This window comes from Vespa crabro, chromosome 3, assembly GCF_910589235.1.
Source record: "Vespa crabro chromosome 3, iyVesCrab1.2, whole genome shotgun sequence".
Taxonomy (NCBI): Eukaryota; Metazoa; Arthropoda; class Insecta; order Hymenoptera; family Vespidae; genus Vespa; species Vespa crabro.
The window spans coordinates 14451170-14462833 of NC_060957.1; the positions used below are offsets into that span (position 1 = coordinate 14451170).

At 30.4% G+C, this 11664-nt stretch overlaps 4 protein-coding genes and 1 long non-coding RNA gene across 5 annotated transcripts; 3 read left to right on the top strand and 2 right to left on the bottom strand.

Annotated features, from left to right (window-relative positions):
- Positions 1 to 320: 320 nt before the first annotated feature.
- On the top strand, positions 321 to 2274 carry LOC124423238 (N-alpha-acetyltransferase 60). The gene is made up of 2 exons (XM_046960779.1): positions 321 to 583; positions 666 to 2274. Exons 1-2 carry the CDS (start codon positions 337 to 339, stop codon positions 1241 to 1243), a joined length of 825 nt encoding a protein of 274 aa, XP_046816735.1. The 5' UTR covers positions 321 to 336; the 3' UTR covers positions 1244 to 2274.
- Positions 2275 to 2436: 162 nt separating this feature from the next.
- Positions 2437 to 4856, top strand: LOC124422673 (nudC domain-containing protein 1). The gene is made up of 4 exons (XM_046959462.1): positions 2437 to 2787; positions 2860 to 3841; positions 3909 to 4276; positions 4340 to 4856. Exons 1-4 carry the CDS (start codon positions 2673 to 2675, stop codon positions 4543 to 4545), a joined length of 1671 nt encoding a protein of 556 aa, XP_046815418.1. The 5' UTR covers positions 2437 to 2672; the 3' UTR covers positions 4546 to 4856.
- On the bottom strand, positions 4851 to 9081 carry LOC124422672 (cap-specific mRNA (nucleoside-2'-O-)-methyltransferase 1). The gene is made up of 4 exons (XM_046959460.1): positions 8943 to 9081; positions 8576 to 8855; positions 5810 to 8348; positions 4851 to 5654 (listed from the first exon to the last, which is right to left on the bottom strand). Exons 2-4 carry the CDS (start codon positions 8628 to 8630, stop codon positions 5186 to 5188), a joined length of 3063 nt encoding a protein of 1020 aa, XP_046815416.1. The 5' UTR covers positions 8631 to 8855; positions 8943 to 9081; the 3' UTR covers positions 4851 to 5185.
- LOC124422675 lies at positions 8846 to 9509 on the top strand. Its single transcript, XR_006941899.1, has 2 exons — positions 8846 to 9010; positions 9076 to 9509. It is a non-coding gene; the product is annotated as an uncharacterized LOC124422675 (long non-coding RNA).
- LOC124422674 (zinc finger CCCH domain-containing protein 15 homolog) lies at positions 9426 to 11602 on the bottom strand. Its single transcript, XM_046959463.1, has 7 exons — positions 11336 to 11602; positions 10976 to 11183; positions 10565 to 10806; positions 10285 to 10488; positions 9998 to 10172; positions 9713 to 9910; positions 9426 to 9635 (listed from the first exon to the last, which is right to left on the bottom strand). Exons 1-7 carry the CDS (start codon positions 11402 to 11404, stop codon positions 9526 to 9528), a joined length of 1206 nt encoding a protein of 401 aa, XP_046815419.1. The 5' UTR covers positions 11405 to 11602; the 3' UTR covers positions 9426 to 9525.
- Between the last annotated feature and the right edge of the window lie 62 nt (positions 11603 to 11664).

The window sequence follows — 11664 nt, forward strand, 5'->3', positions numbered from 1 at the left end:
AACCTTTTAAACATACCATGTTCGTTACTCGCTGCATGAATTGTTGTTTTCGAAAAACGATAGCACATTGAAAAAAAAGAGTTTCTAAGTTCGACAATGGTACTTTTAGTTAATTGGCAAGAAAAGTATCAAATGCGATGAAGTGGCGACCCTGCTCTTTCGATTCTGCTCGCATTACGTCACGAGAGTTTACGTTCTCTTCTGGCATAAACAAACCTATGAAAACAAAATGTCTGCGAATCGCGTTATGTTTATTAACAGATGTTTGTATGCGACCTGACGTACTTCATATCGCCGTACAAATGATTCGTAAGATGCCAGAAAATTTGTGGCGTAATGGCCGTGTCCTTTAACCGGTACCTTATCTTGCCGGAAATCGAAAAAAGTGAACTAGAGGTTGACTCGGGAAATAAGCGCGCGTACACGAATGAAAATTCAACAAGAAATTCGGCTGATGGCCCGACAACCCCCGTGACTTCTGTGACCGTCCCTCTTTGCGTTTTGGGCGAAGTTCAATTACGTTTTTTGTGCCCGGACGATTTAGAAGAAGTCCGTGCACTTTGCCAAGATTGGTTTCCCATAGGTGAGACGAATATTATCTCAATTTACGCTTTAATATCTGTTAATATATGTTGGAAGAGAATGCGATAGTTCTGCCTTTACAGATTATCCAAATTCATGGTACGAAGACATAACAAGCTCTTCGAGATTTTATGCGTTAGCTGCGGTATACGGTGGAGTAATTATAGGACTTATTGTTGCTGAGATAAAGCCGTATGTCAAATTAAACGAAGAAGATCGTGGAATTCTGTGTTCGAGTTTAGGGAAAGACTCTTTAGTTGGATATATACTTAGTTTAGGAGTACGCCGTACGTATAGAAGAAATGGTATTGCATCATTATTATTGGAGCAGCTATTGGCACATGTCACTGCTCCGGAACGTTCTTCAGTGAAAGCAGTTTTCTTACATGTTCTATCTAGCAATGTGCCTGCTATTTTGTTTTATCAAAGGTGCCATTTTCGATTGCACAGTTTTTTACCATATTATTATTATATTCATGGAAAATGTAAAGATGGCTTTACGTATGTCCTTTACGTCAATGGTGGACATGCACCATGGGGTATATGGGATTGGATTCGACATTTAGTCAGGGCGATGGCTAGTCTTGGTCCATGTAGGGTACCTCGATGGATTTGGCAACGGCTTTTATGGGCTACCACTATACTTTCTTATCACAGATGATAAATCTTATGAGGCTGTGATATATCAAAAGAATATTAAGTTACAATTAAATTCACATAAAAATATATACATATATAAAACTCCAAATGCAAATGAATTCAATATACAAAGAAAAAAAAAAAAAAAAAAAAGAAAAAAAAAAAAATAACTGTATAACTTATATGAACTGTTTGCATACGGTTTTGTTGATTAGATTTATATAAATATGGTCTATATATCGTAAATAATTAGTCCTTTTTACTTAGCTTTTGGCTGAACAAAGAAATAGTTTTTATTAACATGAAATACAAAATTGAAATTATTAAAAATAATTTTCTTTTCAAAACTATTAGCTTATGATATAAACTGCCAGAAGATTTGTACAAAAAATATAATTTATGCATTGAAATTGAATAGACATTTTATAGTGATACTTAGTTTCAAATAAGCAGAGAAAAAATCTACAAAAGTCTGATCTGTATAAACGCATATGTGGTTAAACGTTCTAAAATTATTTTTAACTAAGTATTAAGTAAAATTAAACATTGTCCATAAAATGTTTATAATAATGTATCATTTATTTATGTTTCACTGTATGGATATATATGAAATGAAACAACTAATGATCATATATTATAAATTTCTGGATTTTACCAATTGCTTTAATCAATAATGAACTTTGGAAAAACATAATAGAGTTCGTAAAAATAATGAATGCGATAGAATTGTATAATGAAAGCTTTAATGAATCAAAAAAATACATGTTTTATTTTTTTTCCTATGCATAGCTGATATATTTTGAACATAGAAATTAATATTTCTCTTATATTTCCTTTAATGCCTTCATTATTTATTTTTATATATAAGTTTTAATAAGAATATGCAATTACTTTAAGCTCCAACTTTAACATGAAATGTTGATAAAATTCGTGAACGTGAATGCGTGTATTTATACATAATGTAAATAAATACGAAATGTACCAGAATAGTTCAATTAGATTGTATATAACATTGTAATGATATTGTTTGTAATAAATTGACATGTTATAACATTGCTTCGTTTTTGTGACATATTTTTAAGTTTCCTGAACTGCGGAAGCGCAGTTATGTTGTTCTCTTTTTTCTTTGGTAATATATATATATATGTGTATATATATATATATATATATATATATATATATATATATATATATATATTTCAAGTTATGCTTCAGATGAACGTATACGTGCATAACCTTTCATTTAGATTAAATGTAATGTTTCAGTTGATAAATCGATCAAATGGCCCTTATTTAAATTTATTTATCTACAAACATTTTATCTATGATTCGCTATATGTCAAGATCAGTTAAGGTGTTTATCTATGGCATATCCCGATGTATCGTTATCGTAGTTATTTGCGAGTTCGAATCTCTTTACATAGTCTCCGTGAATTACGACATTACGAATAATGACAAAAATAATAGAATTACGCCCTGATAGATCTCTTTTAAATCCACGTTTTGAAAAGTATCAATTCTCTCCAGACGTTGTTCCTGTGAAATCTGAAATAAGTTTGGAAAATGGTACATATATAACCTATATTTCTATTAACAATTTGATTAACGTTAAGATTACACGAATTAAATATATTTCAGATGTATTTAGGTTAGAATTGAGTCCCGATCAAGAATCTTGGTTGGAGGTAAGGTTATTTGCACTTCACAATCATTTATTTAAAAACCCTTATGATACATCATGTTGGTTTATGGATAAAGAATATATAATTTGGCGACTGAATAAAAATGGATCTCTTCAGAAAATACATAAATTATATACTTCTAATACTAAATCATCAAAGTCATTATACAACCCATCGATTGGATTTACTGTCAACAGCGTTGTAGTAATTTCCAATGGAGATAGCAGGCTCCATTTATTAAAAGAAGATAAATCTGGCCATGTTAAAGCATTTCTGTTAGAAGAAGCAGAACCTGGAGTTATTTTAGATGTTCGATATGTACAAACTAAATCTCAAGTTATTGTTACATTATCATCTATTGCTGATGATAATGGAAAAAAGTGTACAAAGCTTATATTATTATTTTATACTTGGCAACAATCTGATAAAAATCAAGAAACTTTTCATTTATCTAACAAACAAGTATTAAAGGTACGAGGTACCGTAGAATATGTATTTATAGAAGAAAATGGTGACCATTTACATTCAATTTGTCAAAATAATATTACTTTTGAATCTAACAATCAAACAATCACAGAAAGTAGTATAACGGATATAGGCGATAAAGAACATATAAAAATTCCTAAATATTGCTGGTCTCAAGATGAAGATTCACTCACAGTTTGGATTAAAATACCTGAAAAATATTATCAAAGCCAGGCAAAAGTTAATGTAAAATCAACTGAAATATTAATTACTGTAAATAATAATGTTTTAATACAAGGTGAATGTCAACACAGATTAGATGAGAAACTTACAACTTGGAAACATGAGAAGGATACATTAAAATTGGATTTAGTAAAGTTTCAAAGTGGTTTAATGTGGAATGAGTTAATTAAAGGCGATACAGGGGGTGAATGTTTGTCAAATGAATCACTAGCAGCTGAAATTCATTCTAGGTATTATTGCTATTTTATTTTGTATCATTTTACATAGATATATTTACATGTTTTATATTATTTGTAGATTAGCACATCTATGCTCTGAAAATCCAGATGCACCTGGTGGCGAAGGTCAACCATATCTAGGATTTAATTCTGAACAATTGGAAGAATGCGACATAGAAGGAAAAGATAACATTCTGCAAAGAATAAATCTTATATCGCAGAAAACGACACATATAGCCACTCTTGGAACAAATAATCATGTATTATTTACATATAAAATGAAATTTGGACAGGCAATATGTCTCAGACACGATCATGATGGCTGCCTTTGGATTACGGATATTGTAGAAGACAATGTATGGAATATAAAACATACTACAACATTCCCAGGTTTTGGTTATGTTGAAGCAAGTAAAAGTAATAAAAAATTTTGTGTATGTTCTCCAGGTAAGATTTATATTTACTTAGATCTTTCAAACTTTATTTTTCATTCAATGGTATATTTTCCAGATGGTTCTTATGTTGCCATAATAGAACATACAAGACATGTTTTTCTTTATGAAAAACCTGAAAGTGGTTCCGAGATAAGTAAACAATGGATTGTAGATTTGGAATGTGATCCTTCATCTTCTATCATAATGGGAGCAGTTGCTACAAATAAATATTTAATAATACTTACTAAAAACAAATTATACCATTTACAAATTTATCCATAAAATTTTATATACTTTTTACTATACTCTGTACATATTGATTGATATTTTGTGTATACATTAACTATGTATAAATTGTGTGCATGTATGTGAATAAACGCGTGCACACACACACACACACACACACACACACACATACACACACACACACACACACAATACCCGCGTACATAATAAATAATTTGCTCTATCTCTGTTTTAATGACAAACATTATGACAATGTTAAATGATATCATACATGATTAATATATATTTGGGCAAAACAAAATACCGCTAAAGAAATATTATAGAATAAAGTTGCATGCATATTGTAACAAGGTGTTTTATTTAGCTTTATAAAGAAAAATTGATTATTTCATATAAAAGTTTTATCCCTTGTACCGAAAACGTACAAGTTAATACAACTCAGTATATGTAATCACGCTTTGTCATAGATTTTATTAGAATAATAACTTAAATCTGTTAACCTAACAAAACAAAATTAATTAAAAATTTCTGCTTAAATAAAGTATGAGCAGAAATGATGAGTATCATTATTATAAATAATGAAAGATTTTCTTTTATATTATATATATTTAACCATATGTAGGTTGGTATATATATCATATGTCTAAACTCTTGCTGTTTGTGTCATAATCATTTATTATCTATTTGTTCCTAAACATTTTGCTCTAACAAATTGTACTACAGCTTCCATAGAAAGTGTTTCATCGTGGGGCCAAAACCATATAATACTATTAGAAAATGTTTCTTCAAATTTAGCTTCTGCTGCTGGTGGTCTTCGTATATCATAATGTGATTCATTAGTTTTGCTATTATGAACGTATGTTTCATTTTGACTTCTACTCTTATATCGAAACCAAGGTCGACTAGTACTTCTTAAAAAGATAACACTTTTTGGTACGAAGTATGGTGTATCCTCATCATCTAGAAATGTTCTTGGTATATCACAAGTTAATTCTGGACGATTATTTTTCATAAGACGCTGAATAACTTGTAGTTTTTTATCAATATCAGGATCAAAGGGATATAATTCTTTTGCACGTACTCTTGCAAAATCATTGGGAGATGGTTTCCATAAGGCTTCACAAAATTTTTTTATAAGTTCATGCCTGGAATATATTATGATTAGAAAATATAAATTGATATGTTGGTAGTTTTGCCGAAAGAATTGTTGTAATTAAATATGCAAATAAATATTTGATAAATATAAACATTGTATACATTTTCTTTAACGTAGCTTTGATTAGATAATATATACACATACCTGTCTGGTAAGTATTTTTGACTGATGTCTTCTCCGCCCAATATCCAACCATCTAAAATATGCAGTGCAAATATTTTGTGTTGACTCTTCCTTTCTTTTGTAGTTTCACTTATTACTTCAGCATATACAAGTGTGTCAGGAGGTAATTCTATTTTAAGATCATTAATTTGATCCCAACTATTCTTTGTATAACGATATACTTTTCTTCTTCCCATACTCATATAAAATGTAGCCATTTTATCGGATTCTATAAATTGTCCAGTACCACAAGGTGTACATAGCCAATCATATGGCGAAGATAATATAGTGTGCTTAATATTTTCATTTGTTAATTTTTGTGGCTGATATGAAAGTAGAGTATCACGATCTTTAATGAGAAGTTTAATTTTATCTTGTGGTTTATAAAAAGGTGGTAATGTACGACTTTCATCTGGCAGTTCCCAATATTCTAAACATTGTCGTCGCATATCTGCTTGCCTTGGTTCCAAAAGTGCATTATCTTCACAAAAAGCAGCTATTTTGAGAAGACCTATAATTTGTTTCTTTCCAAGTTCATTGTTGGATCTTCTCAAATATTGGAGAAATTCTTTTTCCATTTCCAATTCTTCTAATGGAACTAATTCCATGACATCCTTATCTTTGTCTGACTTCAATAATAATTTATTTCCATGAAATAAATACTTCATAATATCATGTGTATCATGACGTTTTCCTTTGCATATCAGATATCTTTCAGAATTTGCCGGTCTTGAAGTATTTGGCTTACAAATACATATTTCGTCGAAACAACGATACATCAAATATACTAATCCTGCACTGAAAGGCGTAAAGAGATCAAATAGTTTCGTTACAAAATTACCGCCATCTCTTACTATCATTAAGGCTACTAAGCATTGACACAAATATAATTGTTTCGATAAAATTTCTTGAATATTTTCTTGTCCTTCAACTGAAAATCCACCATCTGACATCATAAAATGTACACCCTTGCCATGAGTATGTTTCATTATTAAATCTCTAAAAGCCTCCTGGTTACTTGTGTCAAATACATCACCATTGCCCTTTGGACCATAAAAGGTATGAAAAGTTTCTGGCGATCCGGCATAGAAATCACCTAGTTGAAAATCATTCTCATTTTTTAAAGTAAAACCAAATCCTTTAGCGTGCCATTTTTTCCTCCATAAAACGTATTCACTAAAGCCACCCGGACCAGCGCATACGTCCGCAAAATACAATAGCTCGTTACTTTTTAAATTAGCCGGCCTTGTAAATAGAAAATCGCAAGCTTTATCCATGTTTGCCATTTTGACAGCAGCACGATTTAAAAAGAATGCACCTCTAATTGTTTCATATGGATTGGAACGTGTTCTTGCTTTACGCATTTCTACTTTATCTATCCTATTAAATATTGTTTTTGAATTTATGATATCTTTCACTATTTTTGATTCGCAAAATTTAGTTTCATTATGTATCGTATCTTTTTTTGGACCCAATACCATCCAATCGTGCATTTCTTTTGTAGTTAATGCATGATGGTGTGTATTTTGTAACCATTCCATATCTTCTTTAATCTGTATTATTTCTTCTTTAGGATCCCACTTAAGGCTCGCAGCTTCAAGTTCAGGATAAGAATGACCGATACCTCGGCGTCCACGTTGCATTGAAGTTTGTACTGGCTCCAATCGACCTTGATTATGTTTTCCAAGACCTTTACCAGCCTGATATCCCATTTTTTCCATCATAAGCTCTGCTTTTCCCTTTCCATTAGTAGCATTACCTGTTGTGTTTGACGTTACATTTCCTATTTTTTCCAAACAAATTTTCTTGGAAGAATTCTCTTCGTCGCTATTATCATTCACTTTTAATGACTTATTATCGTCAAATGATTCATTGTACTTTATTTTACCACTTTTCGGCATATTGAATGCAGATGTATCTTCGCTGAAATTTGCTGTCATCTCGTATGAACTTTCAAATTGACTTTTATTAAAATCATAATAAGATCCTAAATGACTTTGTCTATTCTTCTCGTGGCTTTTATCAATATTATATCCCATATTGTCTTTCATAAATCCTCTATTTCTATCGTCATCATATGAATTATTACACGTTTTTTGATCGTCATTATCTGTATCATCATCAGTCGATATATGACGTCTTTTAATTCCTTTTGACATATTGGAAACAGATGCTTCAGTACTGAAAGGTGAGGTCATGTCCTGTATTCTATCAACCTGTGTACCTTCATTGAAGTCTTCAAAATATGAACCATGTTTTATCTCGAATTCAGGATCATTGTCAGTTTCATTACATTTTTTTGAATAGTCACCTTCATAATTGTTAGAATTCGATTTAGAAGCTTCTTTTTCCCTATTAAGATTTGACATTACGTCAGTTCCTTTTTTGCTCCGTTTCTTTTTCTTAACCGTACTTTCAGAAGCTGAAGTACGATATTTCTTTTTCGTTTTTGATTTGAAATTACTCTGTGTATCATGATATCTCGTAACTTCATTGTCATTATAGTCACCATCATTTCCATCTGAAGTAAAAGAGATGATCGTTATAAATAAAATTTAAAATAATTCAATGGTACAGAAAGTAAGGTATTATTGAAGTAGATATACGATTGAAAAATACTTCTTGCTATTGAACTCTATATACAAATTTAATATCTTTCAGGATCAAAAAGATATTATTATGTATTTATTTAAAGAGACACATCTGAAATCTAATTGTGATAATGTATTAAACAATAATTGTACATACCATATTCATTCTCTGACAGAAAAAGATCATTGTTAAAGTTACTTATTTTATCCATTATACTTTTATTAATACTAATTGTTCACAAAGATTCTTTGTTTCATTCCGTTATAATAACATTAATCAAAACCAAATAATACACATTTTGCACTAAACTTTTTACTCGAGATTATTTGCAACGCGTCGCAGGTATAAGACGCTCTTTAATGCGTGGTGTCTACCAAAGCACTATTCAATTCGAGATATCGCGATAAGCAACTTCACGTCAAACCATTTTTACCAACTGTAAAAAATTAATAAGATGAAATCACATCGATCTATATATTTCTAGAGTTTAGATTAATTATTAATAATTATATCAAAGTGTTACCTTATAATTTGATTTGAACAAAAAAAAAAAAAAGAAAAAAAATAATAAAATCTGTTAATTAAAAAAAGGTGCGATATGCGAGCAAAATAATTTTCAGGCGCAAAAGTGATATTGACTATTTCTTGTCGTATAGTTGCAGGCTTGAATATCTCGTTGGTCGGATTACTTTCACTTTTATAACGGGTGATTCATCAATTCATCAATTTTTACGGAAAAAAATCCAACCTGTAGAAGCCCTAAATCGGCCCTACGGTCAAAAAGGTTCATTTTTTACGTCCAACAATTTCTACCGTTGACTTCGATAGGACAGAGTTAAAATTTAAATATTCCAATGCATGCGTAGAATAAAAATTGCTAAAACTATTATTTTAACAAGATATTCATTTTTTCTTTTTTCTTTTTAGTTATTTGCGCGAGACCAGCCCTCAGTGTCTAATGTTAGGTTTCTTATTTATAGGTTGAAGTAAATAATGAAACACTGCATTATACTTATGACTAATGAATCTCTGGACAATACAGATATATGATCATAGGCAAATATCATTAATATATTGAGAGGAGAAATAAGAATGGGACATCTGGATCACTCCTCTAAGTCCAGGTCCCCTAATTCTTCTTCTAAATCTTCTAAATCTTCTTCCATAAATAGATTTTCATTTATTGCTAAGGCAGTTGCACCTTCTCCTACAGTCACTGTTTGAAAGGAAAATGGCAGATTATTAAAGGGCCATTATCATTTTTATAAATTGTTAATTTATAAAGTATATTACCAGTACTATCTTTATTGTCTTCAGCAGTACCATTAGCTTTCAAACGATCTGTAGATGCAACTGTTATACCCGTAGTATCAGTCTCACTAGCTTCAAAGGCAAGTCGTTCCATATCAAGTTCCCTATATTCAATCTTATCTTCTTCTTCATCTTCCTCACGCACATAACTAGATATTGCTTCATCACCATCATCAATACCTGATCCAAACAAATTTATATAATGCAAATATATGAAATTAATTATAATTGTGGTCAACTTAAAGTATATAATGCTAATATAAGTACCATCTCCAGCAGCAAGTTCTGGATTGAAGTAGAACATTTCACGACCGGATATACCCACTTGACGACCTGCTTTATAATCATTTCTTCGTTTTTCTTCATCCTTGATAGCTTGTTCTTTCTTTTCTTGTAATTTTCTCTTTTTCCAAGCCAAAAAGGTTTCTAAAGTTATTTTTGTCTGCAATGTACGAAAATTGAGAAAATATTTCATTTCGAGGAATATTATTAGGTTTAATTAAATTTACAATAGTTTAATAAATTGAACAAATTTTATAAGAATATAAACATACCTGATTAGGTCCTAAATTTGCTCTTTCCCTCTCGATTAGATCCTCCAATGAAATTTCATCTTTCTTATCCTCTTTCTTTTTATCTTTCTTAAGAACAAAACCAGGTGGCAACGCGTGTCTGTATATACACTTTTGACCAACTGGACATTCCCAAAACCATCCATACTTTGATTTTTCTACTGCTCCTAAGAAATGTTTACAGATCTACAATTTAAACGTATTTAATATAATATTATATTACATTATATTAATATTAATTAAATAATAATAAAGAGCATACAATATCTGTAGTAGGTCGTTGACCACTTCCCCCATGTTTCTTCTCTACAACCTCTTTTAATTTGTCTTCGTCCCATTTATCCATGGTGTCTGCTTCTTTATCATCGTCCCTCATATCACAATATAGAGATCGTTTCTCTGCTTTGCGTTCTATACTTAAGTCATGAGAAAATTTACACTTATCTCCTTTTCCGCATTGTCCTTGTTTAAAAAATGCACATATAACAGATTTCGGATCCGTACCTGTACATTCCAATTATATTAAAACATCTCCAAAAAATTCTTAGAAATAATAAATTCATTATCATAATTGATTATAATTATAATGAAAAAAAAAAAAAAAAAAAAAAAAAAAAAAAAAAAAAAAAAAAAAAAAAAAAAAAAAGAACAAATAAATTTTATCAGAAATTACTTTTGTCTATCTTTTGTGCTTGAACTGGTTTGAAAATAAGTGCCAATTCTTTCTGTTCTCTCAATTTTTTTTCCTTTTCAAGTTTTTTAGCATTAGGATCTTCTATCTTACGTGGATTAACACCACCAGATTTTACTTGTTTTTCTACTTGTTGTATAAATTTTTGCTGCTTTGCACCTTTTTTATTTTTTATACCAAATGTTTTATCCTACGAATAAAATATAAAAAGACATATGTGTTAGTAATATGTGATAGTAATATGCATAGAACATTATTATAACAAATTATTACTCGTGTTATTTACACGTGTGCATCGATACGAGGAACGATTTTTAACAAAGATACGATACTTTTACATACTTCAATTACTTTTTCCTTCTTCTTTTGTTCCGCCTTTTTACTCGGGGCAGGTGCTTTTTTAGGTGGCATCTTATTAAATTTTTAAATTCACAAAGCCACTTGAAATTTAAAAATATATCAAATATTGTTCATAGAACGTTGGCATTGCTAACCTACTATACGTTCATCGGATCGCCGGAGCGACTAAATTACTGATGAAAATGTTTAATAGTATGTAGTTCGATCAGGCTCTTAAATATTACAAAGGCAGAGTACCCTATCCTATCGTGTGACATTTAGAAACTTTAGAAAGTTCTACCAGTACCAGTGTATGGGTAAGTTTTCAATTT

What these genes read in the sequence shown, in the direction of transcription:
- LOC124423238 (XM_046960779.1), top strand. Translation starts at nt 337, where the DNA reads ATGGCCGTGTCCTTTAACCGGTACCTTATCTTGCCGGAAATCGAAAAA. An exon ending in CCAAGATTGGTTTCCCATAG is followed by an intron (nt 584 to 665) that starts GTGAGACGAATA and finishes CTGCCTTTACAG; the next exon opens with ATTATCCAAATTCATGGTAC.
- LOC124422672 (XM_046959460.1), bottom strand. Translation starts at nt 8,630, where the DNA reads ATGGATAAAATAAGTAACTTTAACAATGATCTTTTTCTGTCAGAGAAT. An exon ending in TCTGTCAGAGAATGAATATG is followed by an intron (nt 8,349 to 8,575) that starts GTATGTACAATT and finishes CTTTTACTTCAG; the next exon opens with ATGGAAATGATGGTGACTAT. An exon ending in CAAAAATACTTACCAGACAG is followed by an intron (nt 5,655 to 5,809) that starts GTATGTGTATAT and finishes AATATATTCCAG; the next exon opens with GCATGAACTTATAAAAAAAT.
- LOC124422674 (XM_046959463.1), bottom strand. Translation starts at nt 11,404, where the DNA reads ATGCCACCTAAAAAAGCACCTGCCCCGAGTAAAAAGGCGGAACAAAAG. An exon ending in AACGACCTACTACAGATATT is followed by an intron (nt 10,489 to 10,564) that starts GTATGCTCTTTA and finishes TTTAAATTGTAG; the next exon opens with ATCTGTAAACATTTCTTAGG. An exon ending in AGAACTTGCTGCTGGAGATG is followed by an intron (nt 9,911 to 9,997) that starts GTACTTATATTA and finishes TGTTTGGATCAG; the next exon opens with GTATTGATGATGGTGATGAA.
- LOC124422673 (XM_046959462.1), top strand. Translation starts at nt 2,673, where the DNA reads ATGACAAAAATAATAGAATTACGCCCTGATAGATCTCTTTTAAATCCA. An exon ending in GCAGCTGAAATTCATTCTAG is followed by an intron (nt 3,842 to 3,908) that starts GTATTATTGCTA and finishes TATTATTTGTAG; the next exon opens with ATTAGCACATCTATGCTCTG. An exon ending in ATTTTGTGTATGTTCTCCAG is followed by an intron (nt 4,277 to 4,339) that starts GTAAGATTTATA and finishes TATATTTTCCAG; the next exon opens with ATGGTTCTTATGTTGCCATA.